The 23,119-nt window shown below is 43.7% G+C and overlaps 2 protein-coding genes across 12 annotated transcripts in view; both read right to left on the bottom strand.

Annotated features, from left to right (window-relative positions):
• Positions 1-2,200: 2,200 nt before the first annotated feature.
• On the bottom strand, positions 2,201-5,545 carry eif4ebp1 (eukaryotic translation initiation factor 4E binding protein 1). The gene is made up of 3 exons (XM_086031870.1): positions 5,017-5,545; positions 3,223-3,411; positions 2,201-2,706 (listed from the first exon to the last, which is right to left on the bottom strand). Exons 1-3 carry the CDS (start codon positions 5,150-5,152, stop codon positions 2,675-2,677), a joined length of 357 nt encoding a protein of 118 aa, XP_085887996.1. The 5' UTR covers positions 5,153-5,545; the 3' UTR covers positions 2,201-2,674.
• A 2,317-nt stretch (positions 5,546-7,862) lies between these two features.
• ank1a (ankyrin 1, erythrocytic a) overlaps positions 7,863-23,119 on the bottom strand; it is a 98,893-nt gene continuing 83,636 nt past the window's right edge. For 8 of the 11 annotated variants that reach the window (XM_086029756.1, XM_086029758.1, XM_086029759.1 and 5 more), the window contains 6 exons: positions 20,766-21,435; positions 19,225-19,570; positions 15,131-15,214; positions 14,638-14,784; positions 13,194-13,295; positions 7,863-10,254 (listed from right to left, as the gene is read on the bottom strand). In XM_086029756.1, coding sequence (XP_085885882.1) covers positions 13,221-13,295; positions 14,638-14,784; positions 15,131-15,214; positions 19,225-19,570; positions 20,766-21,435 — 1,322 coding nt within the window. In that variant the 3' untranslated portion in view covers positions 7,863-10,254; positions 13,194-13,220. The remainder of the gene's footprint in view (positions 10,255-13,193; positions 13,296-14,637; positions 14,785-15,130; positions 15,215-19,224; positions 19,571-20,765; positions 21,436-23,119) is intronic. The other 3 variants (XM_086029766.1, XM_086029767.1, XM_086029757.1) reach the window with 2 other exon arrangements.

Raw genomic sequence — 23,119 nt, 5'->3', positions numbered from 1 at the left:
AGACAATCTATCTAATATTAATATGACAATAGGATAATAATAATAATTGTAGCCGTGCAGTGTTTTTTTTTTCTTTGCTGTGCTACCAGTTACTTAAAATGGTTTCTTGTCCGTTGATTCAATTTGCTTTGTGTTACACAATATCGACTATAAGTTGCAACGCGTTCACTCAGGAGTGACCGTCCAAATGAATTTCATTTTCTTTTGATCATTAAATACTAAAGTCGCGAATTTTAAATCACAGTTGGTCGCACAACGTACATCACTGGCGTTCAAGCGCTTGACGCCTGCCTGGGTTCAGTTCCCACTCAGCGACAGTGCGAATGGTTGCTTAGCTATGTGCCCTTTCTACACCGGGGCATAGAAAAATGGCTGGATGGACAACCTATCGGAAATATTTGAGCTTCTGCCATCACACATGCAACGCACGCCACGCCGCAGTGGATTGGACTGTTTGACTTAACCCGCTCGGAGATCCTGATCGGTATCTTCGTCCTCCTGTGAATTGTATGCTGGGGTCGCATCATCATCATCATCATCATCATCATCAGTCATCCGGGGGGCATCTCCAGCCTCTTTTGTTGATTGTGATCACACATGCTGGCTGCGATGGATCAGTGTGGCAAGGGGAAGAAAAAAAAAAAAAAAAAGCAGTAGCACTGGTTTGTTTAGACGAGGGGGTGTCAGGAAGCAGAGGTGACAGCCTGGGGAGACTTGAGGCCAGCAGGCCAATGCGGGGGGGCGAGCACAAGCGTCTGGATGCGGAGGCTACCGTGGAGGAAGGACAGGGTGGACTGGAAGTGATCACATGAAACTGTCCAATCCGCACCTCACGCCCGGCAACACATGCGAACAGAGCTCTCATCTCACTTGGCTGACTCTTCGTCATGCATCCGTTATTTAGGTCACACGAGGTCCCGTGTGTCTATTTATGCTCGTAAATGCACACAATGAATGTTTTTTTTTTTTTTTTTTTTTTAAACCACTGAATCAGGTTTTGCAGATGGAAGGTATATTGTATGTACAAAAGTAGGGACGGACCGATTATCGGCCGGGTCAATTATCGGCGCAGATATTCGGCATTGTGATGAATATCGGTATCGGCCTATTTTTTAAATCGGATGGCCGATGATAAATCAACTTAAGACAACTTCAGGGAACTATTTGTTTACATTTTCAGTTAACTTTATTAGAGCGTCTACTGACCCTGGGAACACTCTGCACTTTTTGGTTTTGTTTGAAATCAAAACAAAGATAAGTGAAATTTTAACATTTCTGTCATTTTGAAATTTTGGACAACTTTATTTACTGTCGAAAACTATAGGAAGCATTTGTTTAATTTTTCATGTAACTTTTGAAGAGCCTGCGAGCTCCCTGAATTTTGTTAGAATTTTACAACAAAAGATGCATATTGTCAAAAATGTATAATAAACCAAACCATCAACATTATGCAAATCTGAAAAAATGTTCACCAAACATGCGTAAAGGCATTTCAACAAAGTTAAGAGTTTTAATTTGTTTTATTTTTTGATATATTTTCCTTTTCACTGAAAATGAATATCGGCTCTAATTATCGGTTATTGGCCTCCTTGACTACTAATAATCGGTATCGGCCCTGTAAAAAAACATATCGGTCTATCCCTGTACAAAAGTATTGGGACGTCTGGTAATGACACCTACAGAAGAGAAAATGAGAGAAAACGTCGATTTTTGTCACAAACGATGGCATGATGACTTTGAATAAAAGTGTGTTTTATCAGACATGTCCGTTTTGGCGGTAAAACGGCGGTACAGTTTTAAATCTTCAAATAACGGGAGGGAGCCCATTTTGTATGCTGACATGGAGTCGCCCACGTGTATATTGACCTTCCCTTTTCTGTGCAGGCTGCTGACTCTTATCGGCTGGTGGTGAGCCCTTTGAGGAATTCTGCTGATATGACTTGTGTGCAGGAGACCTTGCAGCCTCCCAAACACGTCTTAAGATTGAAGGGCAGTAGCTAAATGACAAGATGCGGAGATGAAGGCAAGTCAAACCGAGGGAGTCTTTAGGTCCAAATAATATTTACGCAATCAATGTGTATTTATGTTGCCCTCGGAAATGGCACTGGCCCCATTGGTTGTGTATTCCAACTAATAAAGTGGAAGCAGAGGCAGAAAGTTAAATGAGAAGCACACACAAATGTACAACACAAACGAGAAATTTGTATTCAATTGCAATTTTCTTTAATGTTGTGACTCTTTACAAATGGACAGCTCAGATTCTAAATGGCACTCTTTTGGAAATGAACTTGATTTTAAGTCCCGAACCACATCTGGGACATTTCAAGACAGCATCTGTGCGTGTGGAAATAATTGCATAGTGCCGGAAAAATGATTTCATTCTGATTGTCTCATAGTTTACACCGTAAAGTGTAAACTTTACAGTATGCTAACAGGCTTGTTTACAAGGGTACATTTTCAACTTAGAATAAGGCACACGCGTTTTGAGCCTTAAGGCAGACAGAGGTTCAATCACACATTTGTTCTATGTGCAAAAAACAACAACAAAAAAACCCCAAAAAATGTAAGATTGAAAATGTGATCTTCAGGAAACAGCCTTTTGGACAAGTTGGTAGCCCCGAGCCTCTTTTCACAGCATCTTGTTGGTAAATTCCACACGACAAGTATAGACCACTTAGATGTCCATTTCAAACTGTGCATCATCACCTTAAAACACACACAAAACACACACAGTTTGTATTTCTCCATGACCTGGAAAGCATGTAAATAAATAAATGCACCGATTACATGGCAGCAGAAACCTAAAAAAAAAAAAAAAGTCACATTTTGTGAAAATATTTACCTCAAAAGAGTCAGGCACTAATCTCCAGCTCTCAAATTGTCGTCATACATAATACCACAAGTAAGCTAAGGACCAACTGCGCACACGGCAGCTTTAATACGGGAAGAAGAACACGAGAATGAGCCTGCATCAGCACAACAGGCCGACATTCAAAGATTTTGCTGCTTCAAATTCCACAAACGCAATCTTAATCAGAATGCCACGTTTGAACTAGTGGGAATGCAAAGAAAGTCGGTGCAATCCTGGTGTGCTAATGCACTTTTAAATCCTCATTGTTGTTGTTGTTGTTGTACAGCCGTTGGGGTAGCTCTGAATGTTTGATTTGCTTATATGAAGATTTTGTCAAATGGGTGAAAACTTCGCACTTGTCTTGAACATACCACTTGTGTTTCTAGCAGCTGCAGCGCTGTTGTTTAGTAGTTCTCCATTGTTGGCCTTGTTCTCATCGTTTCCTGCCGAGGGAGGACTTGTCACACCGGGAATGTCTGGAAGGCCTTGCGGAGGAGTCTTGGCCAGAGGAGAGCTGCGATACCCCAACAGGAACTTCCGGTCATAGATAATCCTGGTACCTTTAGCACACAAATACTCATTAAAAAACATGCCATAAAACGTTATCTTTAATGCATTATAAGCTTGTTTTTATCCAATCCACCTTTTTTGATAACGCTTTATCCTCTCCCCATAGCCACTCCCAGTTGCAGGTTACGGTCAAACGTCAGCTAAGACAATTCCACATTGTCCGTCGAAAGCAAACACATAGCCTCCGCTACCTGAATGCTAACATAGGATGGGAAACTCCATAGGCAAAGACAGGCCTCACAATTAGCATAAACTCTAGGTGGTAATGTTTGTTAGCAGAACTGGGCATTTTAAACTTTCATTATAAATCGGGGCTTCCGTTAGCGTTTCCGTCTACCGACTTCGACCAACTTCCACTAGCACCCCCGTCGCTGAGCGATATTGGAAAAAAAAGAATAGACTCACCGTGGCATGGAAGCCTCACCCCGGCCGGACTAAATGCGTCTCCTTTTAGGACCCAGAAGCTGTCCAAAAGCCTTATCTTTTTTTTTTTTTTTTTTTTTTTAAGTTTCCCGTCTATCGTTTATCGCCTAAACAATGGGCGTCCGTCATAGGCGCAGAGACGGACCATCGGCGATATGCCCGGCTCTGGTTGTTACGCTTTAAGCAATGGTTATCTGAACACAAACGGTGCCGCAACACATGTAGACAAGACATACAATACTCACAGGCATATATTCTTTCTCCTCTGTGAAGAATGACTAATATTACTGCCATAGTGAGAAACAGAGAGAGGAGCTAAGACTCCAGTGCAGTAAATCCGTATGTCTGTCTTATACTGCCGCCAAGTGGCCAAGGTGAGTAGCACAATTGAAGAGGAAAGTGTGACAAAAAAACGGTCTAATTCTTTTTCTTTAAGTGTATTTAACCATGCCATTATTTTGTTTTATTTAAGTATAATATTCGGATGTCATTCTACTCACACACAGATGGGAAGTTCAGGTTCTTTTTTTTTTTCACAAGAGCCTGAACGCATTGAAAAGGACTTAATAGCTCACAAGCAAAACAAGTACACCAAATGAAAGGGGTTTGGAAGCTAATGTTTCTTAGTGTAAAAACAATTTCCAAAATAACCGCATGTACAGAGAATGATGGTTTAATAATGTAATTATCTTCCCTACATACTGACACTTTTTGATGACGCAATCCTTTTTTTGGATGACGCCTTACCGAAAACGTACTGAGCGGAAGTGACGCCACATCCAATGTGTCAGACAATCGAAACAGTCCATGCACCGATTAGATATCTAATCCATCATCATTTTCACATTACTTGCAGATGACATACGTTTAATTTTTGTTACTACTGCCGGTTTTCTTTGTCCTTCGACTGCTGCTACTTGCACAGTTTACAAGTAAAACAGAAACTTGGATTTTGTGGTAACGTGTTTAAAAAAAAACTAGAATACGTGTATATTGTAAATTTCATGCTCAGTGTTGTGTCAAACGACGCCCTATCCATGAACCTTAGCATCTAGCGTTAGCATAGCTACTGACAGTAATAGGCACTCTCTTCGAACTCACGTCTGCAACATCCATCTCCACGCTCATGGGGAACACAAATGACCAAGGTGCCGACGAATAAATGTACGTACCACCGGGAGTGGTGCTGAAAGGGGTGCCCCCGGGAGTAGTGGAGTAATCTTGGGGCATGTGCTCGGCATCGTGGATGGCCACCCTCCTGATCGACGGGATGGCCGTGCCATTGCTCGTCTGGCAGTCGGTGGACATGTTCTCCAAATAACACGTTTGAAACTAAAGTGGGATCGAACCAACTAATCAATCTGCTTTAGCTCAAGTACACCAGGAAGGACAATTGAGCATCCACCACCACGCCGTGTCTCGGATACAAGAATTTTCGCCTAAACACAAATAAATAACCGATATCCCTAAGTGCAAATAATTGGAATACGTATCAAAAATGTCACATTTCACCAGGCGCGCGCGCACACACACACGGGTAGTTCAGGTTCTTTGCTACAAGGTTCTGAACACGTCCCCTCATTTGCACAAACACGCACAAGCACAAGCACACGCACACACAACCAGACAAACAGGCTAAGTAACATCCACACGTGGACACGGTGAGCGTTCAGCGCCTCCAAGTGGCCAACAGCGATTCCTGCACTCGGTCTTGGAAACGTCATGGGGCCACCAGGGACGTCAATCAGGATCTCTTTTCATGAAAGGCTAAAATAAATAAAGAAATACAAATTAGTCAAGACTACTTTTTTTTTTTTTTTTTTTTTTGCTCACACGCTTGTGCACAAGTGGGTGTCAAACTCAAAGCCCGGGTGCCTGATCTGGCCCATTTTATGTGTCCCGTGAAAGCTAATTATGTAGATTAACTTCACATTCCTTGCTAAATTATCAAAATTGCAAATTGTCTTCAGTTTTAAAAACGGTGAGTTATTGCAAGCATTTATTTTGTTACCAGTCCTCCTTTTAAAATAAATGTGATAAAATATGAACAATCAGTTTTACTGGCCGTAGCTCCCTGCTCGGATTGGCCTGAAATTTGAGATTTTGTGTTGTGCCATCACTATCAACATATACACCAAATTAAATCAAAATCAAAATCTTCTTGGTTAAAATTTTTCGATTTTTTTTTTTATGGGATGATTTGGCACAGAACGCCTCTTCAATGCTCACATGGGGAATAACATTGAGACCTAGAAGGGCATGATAGGGAGGAGCAAAAATGTCTGAAAGTGGTGTTGTGATAATAGACTTCTGTGTTTGTTGTCTCCACTCAGATGAAGTGAAGGGCGGAGCTGTCAACCAACTGGTGGTGTGTTGGCTCCGTTGTTGGTGTAAGATGCCGGTCCGACCTGGTGGACCAAAATGTATTGTGAGGGCCCGGGGGTCAACCCAAGCCTGTGTTTCCCAGCTGGCCAGGGAATGCTTTGGGATCCCCTGGAAGAGTTGGACGAAGTGGCTGGGGAGAGAGAAGTCTGGGCTTGTCTACTAAAGCTCCTTCACCCGCGAAGTGATCCCCGATACGTGGAAAAATATGGATGGATAGATGGCCTAGAAGTATTTTTGGATTCAAATGTGTACTGTAATTATGACTACTGGCTGAGCAGTATTTAATGGGGCAGCTGAGGAACACATTTTGCTTACATCCACACCACAGGAATTGAGCTCCATCTTAACAGTACTGCATCGTTATGAGAGGCGGCTAAGTAAAATAACCAGAGTATTTTGTTTTCCATCACTAAATTGTTGTAGATATAGTGTAAGGTAGCGGGCGCATGGTGGGCGTGTCTCATCAGAAAGAAAACACAAACACATTGCATTTCTTTATTAATTTTGTAAATGTTGAGCTGGTGTACAGAGTAGGTTGTCAACAGATGTTCTTGGATTTGATTGGATTGAAAGTTTTTTTTTTTTTCTTTTGTACATGTCGACTTAAAATCCATGTTGAATTCCCCATAACAATAATAAAAAAATGCAAACAAAACAAGTTCAAATACCCGCGAGAGCCTTATTCATCCTCAGGTGCAGGCATAACCCAGAAGTCAACAGTCTCTTTGTAGCTACATCTGAAGGTTTGATGCTAAAAGTACATCCATAACATAACTAGAATCCCAGTTGACACATAGGGGTGCATAGCGTTCTAAGTAAATATATATATTCTCATATATATTCATATATATATTCATATATGTATATATATATATGTATATTCATATATATATATATATTCATATATATACAGATATTCATATGTATATACATATATTCATATATATATATATATATATATATATATATATATATATATATATATATATATATATATATATATATATATATATATAGTCTTTTATGTTAAAAACATTTTCTGTGCATGTGTGCATTTGCATTCCTTAGTATTGAGTAATATGCTATTGCGTTAATATCCATCCATTCTAAAAGGAATATACAGTACACGTCTTCCCTAATTTTTGCAATGGAAATATTTTTGCATGAATCGGTGCATGGCGTCACTTCAGTAGTCTCTTCCTCAGTAATAAAGCGTCCCTCTGCGTGCACATAGCAAGACTCCTCCACATTCAGCGTGTCACCATGTGGAAGCCTTTTGAAAGAATGTACTGTACAGTTGAAGGGTAAAGGCGCGGGGGAGCGGATGGGGGTGGGGGTGGGCTGTGTTGAGGGAAAATACTTGTCATCATCTACAGTAACCGTTGCAGCCACCGATTTTCTATTGCACCCGTCTATTGTCTATTTATGTCATCCATTCCCAACCTCAACCCAACCCTGACATCAGTAGCAGCCCCTGCTTCAAAAACAGAGCCCTTATGAGCAAAACATAAGGGGAAGTACAGCATTACACTCTTTTTCTTGACCCCATTTGTGTATTGAAATGCATCAAATAGAAAATATGCCATGAAGGGATGCTTGGATGTGATAAAAAAAAAACCAAAACAACAACAACCCCAAAAAAAGTTGGTGGCTTCATTGAAATTAGTATAACATACATTTGCAATGATCGACAGCAAAATACAGAGTGTACAGTATAGTTTTCGTCTACTATAGCATCGAGTCAATACATTAACACGGAACAATTACAATATTACCAAGACGTTACATTCATCTGTGGCTTGCTAAAAAAAAACCAAAAAAAAAAAAACGCGTAATAGATCCATGTTTATTGCAACTTTTTGTGAGACTAAGAACCGGTTGCCAACACAACCCGATAAAGAAAAGGCTTGCAGGTAGTCAACTGATATGAGATGGCACCACTTGGGAATTACCTTTTTTACGGCGACTAACAAAACAAACAGTAAGGACATTTTCCCTAACCGTAACCGTAGTATCAAACAAATGACTTGAAACCGAGTTATCAAAGAGGCAAAGTGATCAAATGTGCAAGTCTAATGTACTGACATCATTTCTGAATGGAGTAAAGCTGCGACTCACAGACTGAAAGCCCGACTGCGACCCCCGGAATCCTCTCTCCGCGTCCTTTACTTAATAAGCGCTTATTGCTTCCTCATCACGAGACACGACGACAACCAAACACGCTTGAGCGAGGACGGGCTCGCCGTCGCGGCTCAGTCCCTCTTCACAGTGATTGCTGGCCGGCTCTGCTACACGCGCACGCGAGGGCGAGGAGACAAACACGAGAGCTCAACACATCGATGAGCCTCGCCGAAACGAGCGACATCCTTTTAGCCTCACGGACGGGGGGTGGGGGGGGGGGGGGCAACTTTGGATGCCATCAGGCGGTTCCGGAGGTGGGCAGTACTGCTACATTGTTTCGGGTCATAACAGGGAGCAGAAGTTGCATTTTGGCATATACCGATGAACACAGAGCTCACGAGAACAAGAACATTGGGACATAACCCCTCCAGGTTATGTACCATTTACGATGTCTTATTGCGGGAAGGTCACACGCGGCCTCCATCACGTCCAAACACACGACTACACGCTGTAATGACTGACAACATTTCGCACCCTCTGTGTGTCAAGTCAGAGGGGAAAAAGCACATGGAGAGCATGGGAAAAAGTATATGTATATATATATATTAGTGCTGTCAAACAATTAAAATTTTTCAACTAATTAATCGCAAAATTTTCCAAGATTAATCGCGATTAATTGTATTTTGTTGTTGTTGTATTATCGACGTTTTGTTGCTGTGATATAAAGTGCTTTGTTACAGCTGTAGCTGTTATGAAATGCGCAGTAAAAATAAAGTTGTATTGTATACAAAACACAACAGTTGAACGACACACCAAAGACGTACAACTAATATGGCATTTGAATTTGGATTTTCAGAGTGTGCAAACTATTTGGGATTTCTCCAATGAGCCGTCGAGCAACTTTTCAAAGCAAAACTACGTAAAAGTCCGTCTTTGCGACTTTGTGACTCTCCTCTCAGTTTGGCTGCACAGTGAGCAGAGGTCAGCTGCTACAGGAAGTAAATTAAACTGAGTTAACTGAGTTATTTTTTTTTTTTTTGTGCGTTCTGAAATTTAACTTAATCTCCATAGTTAAAGCTTTCATTTTGACAGCCCTAATATATATATATATATATATATATATATATATATATATATATGAATACAGTATAGGTTCAGTTCAGTTTGAGTGGGAGAAGAAGGAGGAATACCGTAGCAGCATCAGTGGGATGTTAAACAGCATCAGTGGGATGTTTAGTGCATACCATCATATGTACAAGACACGCATCCTTAGGTGATGGTTGTAGCACTGCGAGCTTCCAATTTGCAGTGTTGCTTTTTTGCGGGCAGAGAGGTCATAGGTCACCTCGACATGGAGCTCTATTGTAGCTGTTAATGCTGGCAATGTTGGGGAAAGTTGGATCAACGTTCCCTGGTTGGATCATGTTTCCCGACTGGATTACACAGTACAGTACCCCACATTGCACGCCTGTGAATTTCCCCAGAAAGCTTAACACCCCCCCCCCCCGTACCACCCCCACCCACCTTCGTTATTTGTAGTTAAAGACAGGCCATGCGGCGACAGTCGCTCATGCTGACGGACAACAGGAAGCATGTTTTGGGTGCTACTTTTTTTTGTCTGTTTTGTTTGATAGGAAATCATGCTTCTAGTTTAGTAGTGTGTCCTCATAATTTTGTATTCTTTTTGTAATTAAAAAAAAAAAAGATTTTTTTTATTTTTTATTTTTTTAAACTACAATTATTCTTCCGGTATGTGCGACAGCAGTGACTTGGTGCCATTCATTTCCTTTGTCTGCCTTTTTTGTTTGTTTGTTTGTGAGTGTTCTTCATTTTTTGTCAGCTGCTGCTGGTCATGTGTCCATGTAGGAGGTTTTTGGGGACGGGCTCGACTCCTGCAGAGAACTCTGAGGACAGAGGAACACATGCTCATTTAGAACAATTGCCATTTCCCCCGGAACACATTGCTCAACCACTATTGACAATAATAATGAGAGTCAACGACACATACAGTACAGTGAACAACTGCATCCATGCCATAAATAGCTTTACACTATTATTCAGTAACTGCCTTGAGATCTGAGTATAATTTGTTCCGTGACCAGGCTTGCGACTCAAAATAGGAACTTAAATCATCTTGCCCATAGAAATGGAAATTCCATTAATCTGTTGCACCCTAACCCCACTAAGTAAAACATTTCATGAACGTACTCTGTAATACTGTACTTAATATAATGTAGTGATAACATTTAGATAGAATAAAAAAATAATCAAACAGTTTGTACATCATTGCAACTTGACCACAGGGGGCAGCATAATGCAGTCATGCTGGCCCAAATGAAGTACAGTACTCCTTCACGACTGTAAGTGATTTAGTAAGTAGCAGTAATGTTAGTCATTTTTTCACACAGGATAAAGAACGGATACCCGTGAGTGTTGTTATACTGTCAGTCTACATGTGCTCCTTTAGGAGGAAGACAAGACAAAACATATTTTTTGGCAAGAATATGTTCCATGCAGGCTCACTAGTCGATACACGACATTCTGATCGATATTGCGTTTGTGGAATATGAGTTAAGCAGCAAAATTCAGCAAAGGTTTTTGTCCATCTCAGGGGAGGGCTATTTTGTCCCTCGCTGTCGACTGAAAATGACATCACAGTTGCTCAGGGCTCAAATAACGACCAATCACGGCTCAGCTTCAGGAAAAAAAGGGCAGCTGTGATTGGTCCTTAGCTGAGCCCTGAGCAGTTGTGATGTCATTTTCAGTCGACAGAAGTGACAAAATGGCCGCCCCCTGAGATGGCTAAAAACGGGTGGATTAGCTCTTATTCCACAAACGCAATATTTATCAGAATGCCTTGTGTCAACTAGTGGGCTTACATAGAACATATTCTTGAAAAAAAAATGTTTGGGTTGACTGCTCTTTCAAGCATTATAACTCCACTAAATTTATGTTAGCCCGTCTATGCTTTTTGTGCATTGTTTGCTAGCATTAGGCTAATCCAACTTTCCCAAGGCAACGTATGTGGTTGTTTCAAAATACTTGTGTAATTATCTTTGTTTGACGTTTACTTTGACAGTAAACTTCAGCTGGGAGTGACATCAAACAGCCTGAAGAGCTTTTGAAGAATTATTCACTGCCAAATTGCTGCTTGTTGTGAAGTGAGTTGTATTCTCTGCCACCATACAGGGCTTGCTTGTATCTTAAATTTTGCTTGCATGTCGAAGCAAAAATATAATATAAAAAAAAGATATAATAATAATTAGCTGAACGACGGCTCAAATGTTGAAAAACTCAAGTCGGGTCACTTGTATCTCAAGGTACCACTGTATAGTAATTGCCAATCGATTCCAACAGGACAATGGCAAGGACTACTTTTTTTCAAAATGAAGCTCCTCAACTACTTTCAGCAGTTCCTTGGCAGCAAAATACCACCAGATGGTTTGGCCTGAGCACCAAAACAGCGAATAGTTGAGTTTTTCAGCAAATAATGGAGGTTAAGTTCCCTCCAAAAATCCGTAACAAGGCAGGGGTTCAATGTACAAGTCGTCTTATGAAATAAATATTTGACCGTGTCCGTCCTCCACCTCCCCAGCACCATTGAGCATTGCAGTGGATATACTGAAGATAGAGTACGCACAAAGGAGCTGCTCGAGCTTGCTTAACGTTCAGCTGTCATTTACTTGAAATACCAACAACCCAAGGAATGTAATGGCCCCCACTGTTGGAAAGGGAAAGTACCACACACTCACACACAGAAAGAGGCATGCACACATCCACGCACGCACGTAGGCGCATAGGCGCACAGGGGTATGGTCACTTTGACCTTGACCTTATTGCTTTTTGTCAACTCGGCTATTTTAAACGTGATTGAAAAGTCCATTTTTCACAATATGTGCCCTTTAAAAGACGAGGTTTTCTGCTATTGCTCAAATGTGAAGGGAGGTCACACAAAATGAGTGATTCTGTACTTTAGCCCACAGACTGATGTTTTTTTTTTTTTTGTTGCATTCCAATAAATAGACTGAGACATAATTATTTGGTAATAATTCCCTTGGTAAAAAAAAAAAAAAGTGACAATAATAGTGTTAAACCTTTTAGGTTTTCAGGGCTCATTTAGCAGTTTTAAAATGTGGAGAGTGGAAAAACTTATATTTAACCCAGCATGAAAAAAATTAGACACTCGCTATTTTTTTTCTTTTCCACATCTCCATAAAAGCTACTCTGAATTCAAGAGTAATTCCCTTCTTCACACGTCATTCGTTTTTTTTTTTTTCGCCCAACATTCGCAGGACACTACGTGAAGTGCACATGCACAATAAACAAATCCAACATAAAAAAAGTTGCTGCCTTTTCAAATGCAATGTTTGCGATATCAATATAAATGTTTATTATTGCAATTAAGAACAGTAGTGCACAATACTGAGGTATGTTTTACTACAAACTATTACCACAATAATAAATGCTTTTTCTTTTTTTTTTTTTCTTCCCCCAAATCAAACCCTGTATGCCTGGGAATTATTATATTTATACAGGGATCAGGAATGATGTTGTTTTTATAGTACTACTTACAGTATGTTGGATTTCATTATCTTGTGCAGGCGTACCAAATAAAATGTCCAGTGAGTATACTCAAACCAAAACACATCGCTACTTATCAAAAATAATATTTTAGGTTAAACTAGTCATCCTTCAGTTTTGCTGTGCCGGCATCACATTGCAGTAGGATTAGCGGTGACGTTAAAGGTACATTCGGTGGCATTTAATCCACAGCGGAGAGTGGATTAAATGGTCTCGCCCAGCACACGTCATGACGAGGCGCACTGTGGGGTGAGTCCCGTACCTGCGGGAAAGCAGCGCTCAGCCTGCCTCACTGCTTAACTCTCCGCAGGCTGGCACATTTCACTATCTGAGCACCTTTCTTCACAGTATCCACAGTATGGGGCTACAGTCGGAGGAAGAGATGGGATGACAGGGGCGGAACCAAAGGTGGGAGGGAATATTAGTTGAGGGGAAAAGTTGAGGGAAACCAGGGAGGCAAAAAAAAAAAAAAAAGAGGATGGACAGAATAAAAAACAGTCAGAGGTGAAGCAAGGGGAAACAAGTGGGGAACAAAGAAATGATATACATATATATATATAAATATATCAACAGGCAGGCAAGGACAGGGGATGGCATATGGACCATATGCGCTACGTGGGCTGGAGAGATGAAGGGTGGAGTGACAGAGCACACAGTGTCAGTCGAAGTACCACCGACTTTAATGAGGTCACATTCGTGGAGGATTTGTCAACGTACAGGACAAACACGTGAGGTAGGTGCAGTTTAGTGATTAATTACAATAGCTGGAAACTTTAATAGAGGGACTGGTGACTTGTGAGCATTAAAGCTGGAGCCATGACAGCAGCTGGGCATTTTTGCGTCGCTAACATGCAGAGATCACAGAGGAACCTCCGAAAGTTGAACGCTGACAAAGTCCAGTTTGAGCGAAACGGTTGGGGGAAAGATGCTCCAAATGTCTAATGAAAACTTCGACACTGCCTTATGTCAGCAAATGTGGTGAGCTGATTAACTTCAAATGAAACTTGAAATTTTATGTTAAAACAACTTTTTTTTTTTTTTTTAAGTGATGTCATCATAGAAGCACAAGCGCAAACGGAAATGTGTGATGAGGCCCTATTCAGTACAATAACTAATGCATTGATGTCTTTTTATGAACTGTGGAAAAAAAAAAAAAAATCAGGGCAGCACAGTTTTTCAAAAATGTGCACGTGAAGACTCTAAATAGCTCCTAGGTGTGAATGTGGGTGTTGATGGCCATTTGTCGAAATGTGGTCTGTAATTGCGACAAGTACAGGGTGAATGAACCTCGCCTTTTGGACAAAGTCAGCTATAATAAACTCCAGCTGAGGACAAGCGCTATACAAAATGGATGGATGGATTTGGGGGGAAAAAAACCCCCATGGAATTAAACCAGCATCATAACGAATTGTGTTCAACTTTGGAGGTTCCACCACATATCACACGCCTCTTCTCTACTGCTTTACAAACATCATCATCATCATCATCATCATCGTGAAGCTCATGCATGTTAAGTTTCTTGGTGAGCTTGATAAGACCCTGATTCAGGAACCCACTCAAGCCTCACCAAGATTTATGATGTCAACCAAAGCGCCACATCAGATGACTGCATCATCTGATTGGATTGAGTCCATCCGGGCTAAAGGGAGGGGAGGGGGTGGGGGGGGGGGGGCGGTGACACACGAGGCAGCAGATCACAAGCCCACCTTGCTGCTTTCCCGGCCCAGGATGGCGTAGCTCATGAACTGCTCGGCGTCCACCTCCAGCTCGTTGGCGTCCTGCAGGGAACCGTCCACGCTCACGTCCTGAACGCCGTCCTCGCCCTTTCCTCTGCGCACGACCTTTCGCACAATCTGACACGCACGCAGCGGTGGAGTTGGGAGGGGGAGCGCAGACATTTTCACAACCGAATGTTCATAATCGGCTAAAGGTGTCCCGTTTTAACATATTCCCTTAATCCTTCCACAAAGTCATCATCAAAATAGTTGTAAATCCCCAAAGAAATCATGATGATTCATAAAAAAAAACAAAAAAAAAAAAACGTATTATGCTATGTTTTTTTCTTTTCTGAATGGCAGGGAGAAATCCCGGTGCTTTGATGCTTTGTAGCGATTTGGATTCATTTTGAAGTTACCAGCGATTATCGGTTGCCCAATGAAACGCTTAACCGCGATAGCAGAACAATGACAAGTGTCTGACCTTTTTCGTGATGATGTTTCCATGCTCGTCCGTAAACTGCTCCTCGCTGACCTGTTCCCCGGGAAGATCTTCCGCTTCATCCCCCTGTGGGTGGGAACGTGATCAACATGCTAGAACTACCTTTGTTTGACCTTAAAGCCGAAGTCAACCCAAAGATATTTTTTTTCAAGAATCTGTTCCCAGCAGTCCCACTATTGAAACACGGCATTCTGATTAATTTGGCATTTGTGTAATATAAGTTAAGCAGCAAAATGTACTTGTTTTTAGCCATCTCTGGGGGCGGCCATTTTGTCTTCTGTCGACTGAAAATGACATCAAAACTGCTCTCAATGACCAATCACGGCTCAGATTCAGAAAACAGCTCAGCCGTGATTGGTCGTTTTCCACGGCATTCTGATTAATTTTGCGTTTGTGACATATAAATTAAGCAGCAAAATGCACCCGTTTTTAGCCATCTCCGGGGGCGGCCATTTTGTCTTCTGTCGACTGAAAATGACATCACAACTGCTCGCAACGACCAACCACGCCTGACCTGTTTTCTGAATCTGAGCCGTGATTGGTCATTGTGAGCGGTTGTGATGTCATTTTCAGTCAACAGAAGACAAAATGGCCGCCCCCGGAGATGGCTAAAAACAAGTGGATTAACACTTATTCCACAAACGCAATATTTATCAGAATGCCTTGTTACGACCAGTGGGCTTGCATAGAACATATTCTTGAAAAAAAAAAAAATGTTTGCGTTGACTTCCGCTTTAAAGTTAGAATACTTACAGTGACCCGCTTGTAGCTAGTGAGAAAAAGCAGCTATGCCATTGCCATCCATGATCACCGACTTTAATGTAGACACTAACCAACGGTCAGAATGACCAATAATCAATGAACAGAGTTGTGTGCAAAAAGGGGATTTGCCATAAATCTTTCAGTGGGCTTGCCAGGGTGACACAACACCTCACTGAGGGCACGCCTCAATCACATGCTAGTAACCAAGAAGTCACTGTTTATCATACCACCCACAGCCAGGAGGTTTACAAGTACAGAATATGCCCAACACACTCATAATACAAGCAGGGCTAAGCCTAAGGGAAACTTTTTTTTGCTCAGATAAATCGACTAATGCCATTTTCTTTTCCATTGCTTTTCTCAAATAGTTTACTTCACATCAAATCTCATGCACTTATTTGCTAGCGAACAGCCAATCAGAATGGTCGACTGATACTGATGGCCGATGCCATTTCGCATACTGGGATCGCTGGTTCATTCATTCAAATTATATGTCACGAGCAAAACACAAAACTCTTCATTCTCCACAATGTTAAACGTTGCTTTTTACTGAGGTTTACTCCTGCTCAGTGCATCCCACTGGCCATAACAGCTGTTCTGGAAAACAATCGTCTTAAAATAAGGTTAGCGCCAACTAAACCATTGACTGGTTTTCCAATGACACGACTCACTGATAGAAATGTCACAGCTTCATCCAAAATGAAGAAGAACACTTTTGCTCTCAGAGTACATGTGGTCATTCTCCCAAAGCATTCGCTCAAAAGTAACATAAAGCGGAAACGAACCCAAAGATATTTTTTTCAAGAATACGTTCCCAGCAGGCCCACTAGTTGAAACAAGGCATTCGGATTCATTTTGCATTTGTGAAATAAGAGCTAAGCAGCAAAATTCACCCGTTTTTGTCCATCTCACTGGACGGCCATTTTGTCACTTGCTGTCGACTGAAAATGACATCACAACTGCTTCGCAGTTGTGATGTCATTTCCAGTCGACAGAAGAGACAAAATGGCCGCCCCCAGAGATGGCTAAAAACGAGTAGATTAACTCTTAATCCACAAACGCAATATTAATCAGACTGCCTTGTTTCAACTAGTGGGCTTGCATAGAACATATTCTTGAAAAAAAAAAAAAAAAAAGAAAAAAAATGTTTGAGCTGCCTTCCGCTCTAACAACCGAAAAGGAGTTTTGCAGAGAAGAACTGAAATGCAAACAACGTCTCTGTCCTCCCTTTGCTGAGGTACCTTGAGGATGACCCTCCTGCGGACCACCCTGGTGGTGACATTCTCCTCTTCGTCAGCCACGCCCTCCCCCTCGCCGAGCTCACGGTCGAGCTGAGCGTGGACGTAGGTGAGCAGCGAGCGCACGGAGCCGCTGGCTATGTGCAGCACGTTCTGGCAGCTGATGACCAGGAAGGCCAGCAGCACCAAGCCGAAGAGGAGCTCCGTCACCAGGGCCCACATGGCCCCGCTCGGATATCGCCCGCAGATCGGCGCAGCCCCCGTGACATGCGCGCCGCTGAGCGCGCGCGCTAAAGCCTCCGCCGACTTCAGCTGTAGCCCTCAGCCTGCCTTCGCCGTCACACTTTTTGCTCTTTTGTTTCTATCCTTCCATAAAAATAAAAAAAAATAAAAAAGCGGGGGCAGTGGGCCCTTTTCCTCAGGACGCGATTACTTCCCACTGGTGGAGCGAGAGTACCCTGTCAATGACTTTGCTGGTGGTGGGGGCTAGAAGGGGGGGGGGGGGTACTTTCTACTCCCACCTCTCTGTCGCTTTGACCATGTGATCTGTGAGCTTTAAATACCTCGAGATACTTCAGTGACACCGGGCAGCCCATATACTGTCATTCTTGATGGAGGCGTTACGGGGCTCTTACGGATGAACGCGTACAAGCGCGGTTAGAAATGATATGACAAAAAAAAAAAAAGGGCATCTCCATGACTTTGAAATGGAAAGCTTTGTCACATCCCGATGACGGGACAAGCGCGCCAAGAGCGCCGACGCTCCGGAAGCAGACGTCTATTTGCGCTTCCACACTTCCAAAGTTGAGCTTGTCCTTTCCAGTGTGATGTCACGAAAGTCAACACGTGGGAAGGACCTGGGCGCGGAGTTTGTAACTTGAGTAGGACGGTGAGAATTCTTGCTATATTTGGCCCCCGTCTGTGCCCATCTTCGGCCTCGCGCTGTGCGTGTGTTTGCTTTATGTATATTTTGGATAGCGCGTGAGGAATCTGATGCTTCGTAGAGAGACTAAATTAAGAAGGTTTAATGGGAAAACATACCAACTATTCGTCAAATTGGACAGCATCTCGTTAACTTCAGTATTCGTGTCTTCTGTTGACAGATGTACTCAAATGGGATATGTGATGGCTTACACTTACAGTGTGACGAGATCCAGTTACAAGGGGCCGCGGAAAGCTTGTCTTTGCAAAAATCAGAATGATCAGGTTCAGTTTTTACTGGCAGTGCTATACATCTTTTCCGTGTTTATTACTACCACTGCAAAACACGCAATACGAAAGGTTGTTTTCACATAGCTGTCAACCCCCGGGCTGTGCTGAATCTTACAAAAGTTGTAATTTACCCGTACAGTTCGGTATATAATCTTACACAGTATCTATTTTTAATCTTACACAGTATTTATCGCTCAGCGGGAGAGGTGGGGGAAACGGAACGGATATTTCTATATGGAATCTTACACAGTGTTTATCGCTAAACTTTGCTCGTGAAAGTCGGCCAAAGTTTGCCGTCGGAATCGCTAACGGACGCTCCGGATTAGAGCCGAAATGGGCAAGACGAGACCGGTCCAACAAAAAAACAGTTTTACATTTTGTTTTTTTTCCCCGTACAAAAATTGTTATACGGCCTACACAATTTGAAATGATGAAAAAAACGTATAAAATACGGGGAAAACGTACAAGTTGTCAAGTATGTTTTCATCAGAAAATTACTAAATGAAATGTTTGCGCATACAACTCAAATTCAGGTGCAGATAAAGAATTGCTTTCCACTCCCCAAACCCCCCCATTAAAAAGGCCTTATCTCACTGAGCGGCAAAGGTTTGCAAGTGTTGTTTTTCACCAGGGTTCGTGCAAGGTCGCAAAGACGTTGGCCAACAATTTGAATGGTTTCAAACAGTTTTTCTTGTCACAAAGAAATTTTGAACATCTTTGCAACGTCTTTGCAACTGTTTGCAAAACAACGAAGCCGTCCAAAAAAGAAAAACATTTGCTACGTGCGCACACTTGCACACCTTCGCCACTCAGTGAGATACGGCCTTTTACTGTTAGTTAGCGGCAAGGCTAGTGTTTGCTCACCTGTCCTTTGAAGCGCACGTCATCCCAGGCCCTCAGATCTGGTGCCCTGTGTGGGAAGCCCAAACCCTTCTCAAACGGCTGGGTACCCCGGAAATGCCCCCGTATCATCTCCGAGTGGCCCATGTCCCTCACAGGCTGCAGCAAAGCCTCCTGGGACAAATGGGACGGGTCCCCGTCCATAGAGTTGCAGCACGACGAGATCATGCCGTCAATGACCTGCCTAGATTTTGGCTGGTTGGCCACCCAGGCCTGCGGGTCCGTGACTGGGATCCACCCTGGGCCCGTCTGTTCCTGCAGGTAGGAAATGAATGAGCTGCCTCCATTTCCACTTCCGCCATTGGATGACCTGGAAGGGCAGAGCACACACACTCAAGGTTGATGTGCATCCAAATACAATTCTGAGGCTATAACCTTTTTTAAATGACTTTTTTTTTTTTTTTTCCCAAGACGCAGCATGTAGGCCTTGAAGAGGTTCTGCCCACATAAAAACCTCTTTGGTGGCTGTCAAGTAAGTACACGCCTTATCTAACTTGATGGGTGTTCAGAATCCTCATGAAACAATGGAAATTCAAGGGAAATCTCAATCACAGATGTGGATTTATCGTGAAACCTACATGATCCAATCCGCTAATCCTCACAAGGCGTGCCGGAGCCTATCCCAGCTGTCCTCAGGCAGTAGGCGGGGGAAACCCCCTCAACTGGTTGCCAGCCAATCGCGGGGCACACAGAGACAAACAAACATTTGCACTCGCAGACACACCGAGGGGCAATTTAGAGTGTCCAATTAATCCGCCGTGCATGTTTTTGGAAAGTGGGAGGAAAGCGGAGCACCCGAAGAAAACCCACACGGGGAGAACATGCAAACCCCACACAGGGAGGCCGGAGCCGGGATCGAACCCACGATCTCTGCACTGTGAGGCAGATGTGCTATATATACATGGTAGCGTGGATATATATATTAGGGCTGTCAAAATTAAAGCATTTAACTATGGGGATTAATTTAAATTTCATAACGCACACATTTTTTTTTAACCTCAGTTAACTCAGTTTTATTTATTTCCTGTAGCAGCTGACCTCTGCTCACTGTGCAGCCAAACTTAGAGGAGAGTCACTGTCGCAAAAACGGACTTTTACCTTAAAAATTTGCTTGACGGCTCATTGAAGAAATCCCAAATAATTTGCACACTTTGCACAGCCAAATTCAAATACCGTATTAGCCGTACGTCTCTGGTGTAGCATTTTACAGGAAAAGAATCATATTCGAGGATCAAAGAAAGCTATTAGAGCAGTTTTTTGATCGAAATATACTTTCATTTTTTCCCCACATTAATTCCAAGATTTTACTCAAGTAAATATCGGCTCCAAGCTTCGTAAAAAATTGGAGTTGAAAAATGCAATTGATCGCGATCAATGTTGGGAAATGTTGCGATTCATTGGTTAAGGAATTGTAATCGCTTGACAGCACCTCAACATGAATTGTATTTTGACACACTGATTGTTTTGCTGGCGTGATGGCTAGAGGAGGGCGGGGTCAAACTCACCTGTCTCCATTGCGATCTGCAACACAGGTGAGACTGGGCGACTCACTGAGTCGGGCATACACCCTTTGCTGTCCTGCAACAAGAGAAATGCCTTCCTCTGAGCCCTGAGTCGCTCCTCCTCCTCCTCCTCCTCCTCCTTCTCCTCCTCCTCCTCCTCCTCCTCCATGGCCACCAGTCGCGCTAGTGACGGCCGATAACTCCGAACCCGCCTCTGACCCCTGACCATTGTTCAGTCCGTTAAGATCGATACCAGCGATGGTGCCGCCGAGCGAGGCCGGCGTGGCGGTGCTAAGCGAGTCAACGCCCATCTCCGAATCGTCCTCGGCCAGTTCGATTGAGCCGCTCAGGGCGACGCCCCCTCCGCTGGCGGCGCTGGCCCGACTGGCCGGCCGACCCAGACTTCCGTAGGGCAACCCGAGCAGGCCCTCCGAGTCGTCGGCATTACTGCACTCCAGCGAGGAATCCTCCACGGGTACCAGGGAGGGGGAGTTGCCCGAGGGCCACACCTGCACGTCGGACATCTCCATGAGGGTGTCCTCCTCCGTGGTGGCAATCGGCGCGCAGTCCAGGCTGGTGACCTCCTGCCAGTAGGGCTCGGCGCCCAGAGGCGAGGGCAGGCTGTACTGCATGGAGGCCGGGGACAGAAGCTCATCCGGCGCCAGCCCATAACCTAGAGCGACACACAGAGAAGCACGCTGACACCCGGCCCCACCCCGCCGCCCCCCCCCCCCCCCCCCACCTCGCGCCCCATCTCACAACCGTGGCACCGCGAGCCTGCGAGGGGGAGAGCGCCCCTTTGTCCAGGCGATGGGCAAATCGGGGAGTGGGAGAGGAGGCTGAAGGGGAAAGGCATGGTAAAGGAGTAGGAAGCCAATTTAGGATTGAGCCAAGCCTCCGATTGGCTCGTCCCTATATTGGAATAAAATTGCTGAGGAAATAAGAGCGTGGATTTTTAGAGGATGGCGGAGTTGTCGAGCGCTGACGGGAGGGGAGGGGTTGGGATGGGGGTCAGCAGTAGCGGCAACAGACTCATATGGACTCAACGAGGTTCGACTGAGGCCCACTTGAGACCGATGCGGCTCTGCTGGCCGCCGCCCGCAAACGACAGCTGGCCCAAAACGGAGCCGATTCGGCCATCCGACATGCCGTAATCAACCAACTGGAAACGCGTGCCTCTCATCCGGGACACGCGACATCGCCGTCGCACTTTCTGCATGCATTCAAACCCGCTCCAAGATGACAGGCAGGTTAATATTGTTGTCAGGCTGGAAAGCATGCACGCAGGCAATCTCATTCACACACACACACACACACACACACACACACTTTTTGTGGTCTCAAAACATTGTGATCCAATCAAAATGAGAGCGCTACAAACATTTAAGCTTAGAGGTATAGGAGCGTTGGCGCTTCCTATGTGGCGACAATATTCGCTCTTAAATGAGTCAAATCACACGAATGAGTGAAATGGCTGTGGACTCAGGTCACTCCCACATCTGTGCGCAATTTGTTGTACGCTGGAAGACGGGCCTGCCGTGTTAAAACACAGCAGCAGGACTTTGTTCGTTTTCTTTTCTTATTCAAAATCAAACCAAAAAAACGCAACCTGTTGCAATCTGCGTGAAAGTGACGAGCCGTGAACCCAAGTTGACGAAAGCAAAGTACGCGTACAAGCTGTCAGCTGGGAGCATAGAGCGGACAGTGAAATATAGGAGGACTACCGCCCCGCGCGCACGAAGCATGCGTTCATGCGCGGCAGAAAGCCGGCAAGGGGACAGTAAGCGTCAGCGTTTCATTGACTTCATACTCGAGCCCTGCTGAGAGTGCAGAAGACACCCGAGACAACTTGCGACCCTTGTGACCTACATGCTACACTGGCGCTCGCACTCCAAACTGCTGCACTCCAATCACAGTGACAAGTGCCTGTTGCTAGTTACACTCAGTCTAAAAATGCGAAAGTCATTCTAAAGGGGCACCGGCCATTGCCATGCCACAGACAGTATATTTGTACATCATCATTACTATTCGACATGTTAGTTGGCAGTAAAAAAGCCACGATGACCGCACTTACCTTTATGAATTGATTAAATCAACAGGTTTTCTGTTTCAGAAAAGTGGGAGGATGCCGTTTCTGACCGTCGACTAGGAAAAGTGCTTTGAAATGCTTCTTAAAGGGGGAAATCAACCCACTAGTTGAAACACGGCGTTCTGATTAATATTTCGTTTGTGGGATAAGAGTTAAGCAGCAAAATCCAGCCGTTTTTAGTCATCTGAGGGGGCGGCCATTTTGTCACTTCTGTCGACTGAAAATGACATCACAACTGCCCTGAGCGACTGCGATGTCATTTACAGTC

The sequence above is a fragment of the Filicampus tigris genome, chromosome 5 (assembly GCF_054856515.1).
Source record: "Filicampus tigris isolate MCC_2025a chromosome 5, RoL_Ftig_1.0, whole genome shotgun sequence".
NCBI lineage: Eukaryota > Metazoa > Chordata > Actinopteri > Syngnathiformes > Syngnathidae > Filicampus > Filicampus tigris.
This window is presented reverse-complemented; position numbering and strand designations above follow the sequence as displayed.

What these genes read in the sequence shown, in the direction of transcription:
- eif4ebp1 (XM_086031870.1), bottom strand. Translation starts at nt 5,152, where the DNA reads ATGTCCACCGACTGCCAGACGAGCAATGGCACGGCCATCCCGTCGATC. An exon ending in TTTCAGCACCACTCCCGGTG is followed by an intron (nt 3,412 to 5,016) that starts GTACGTACATTT and finishes TGTGTGCTAAAG; the next exon opens with GTACCAGGATTATCTATGAC. An exon ending in AGCTGCTAGAAACACAAGTG is followed by an intron (nt 2,707 to 3,222) that starts GTATGTTCAAGA and finishes GTGTGTTTTAAG; the next exon opens with GTGATGATGCACAGTTTGAA.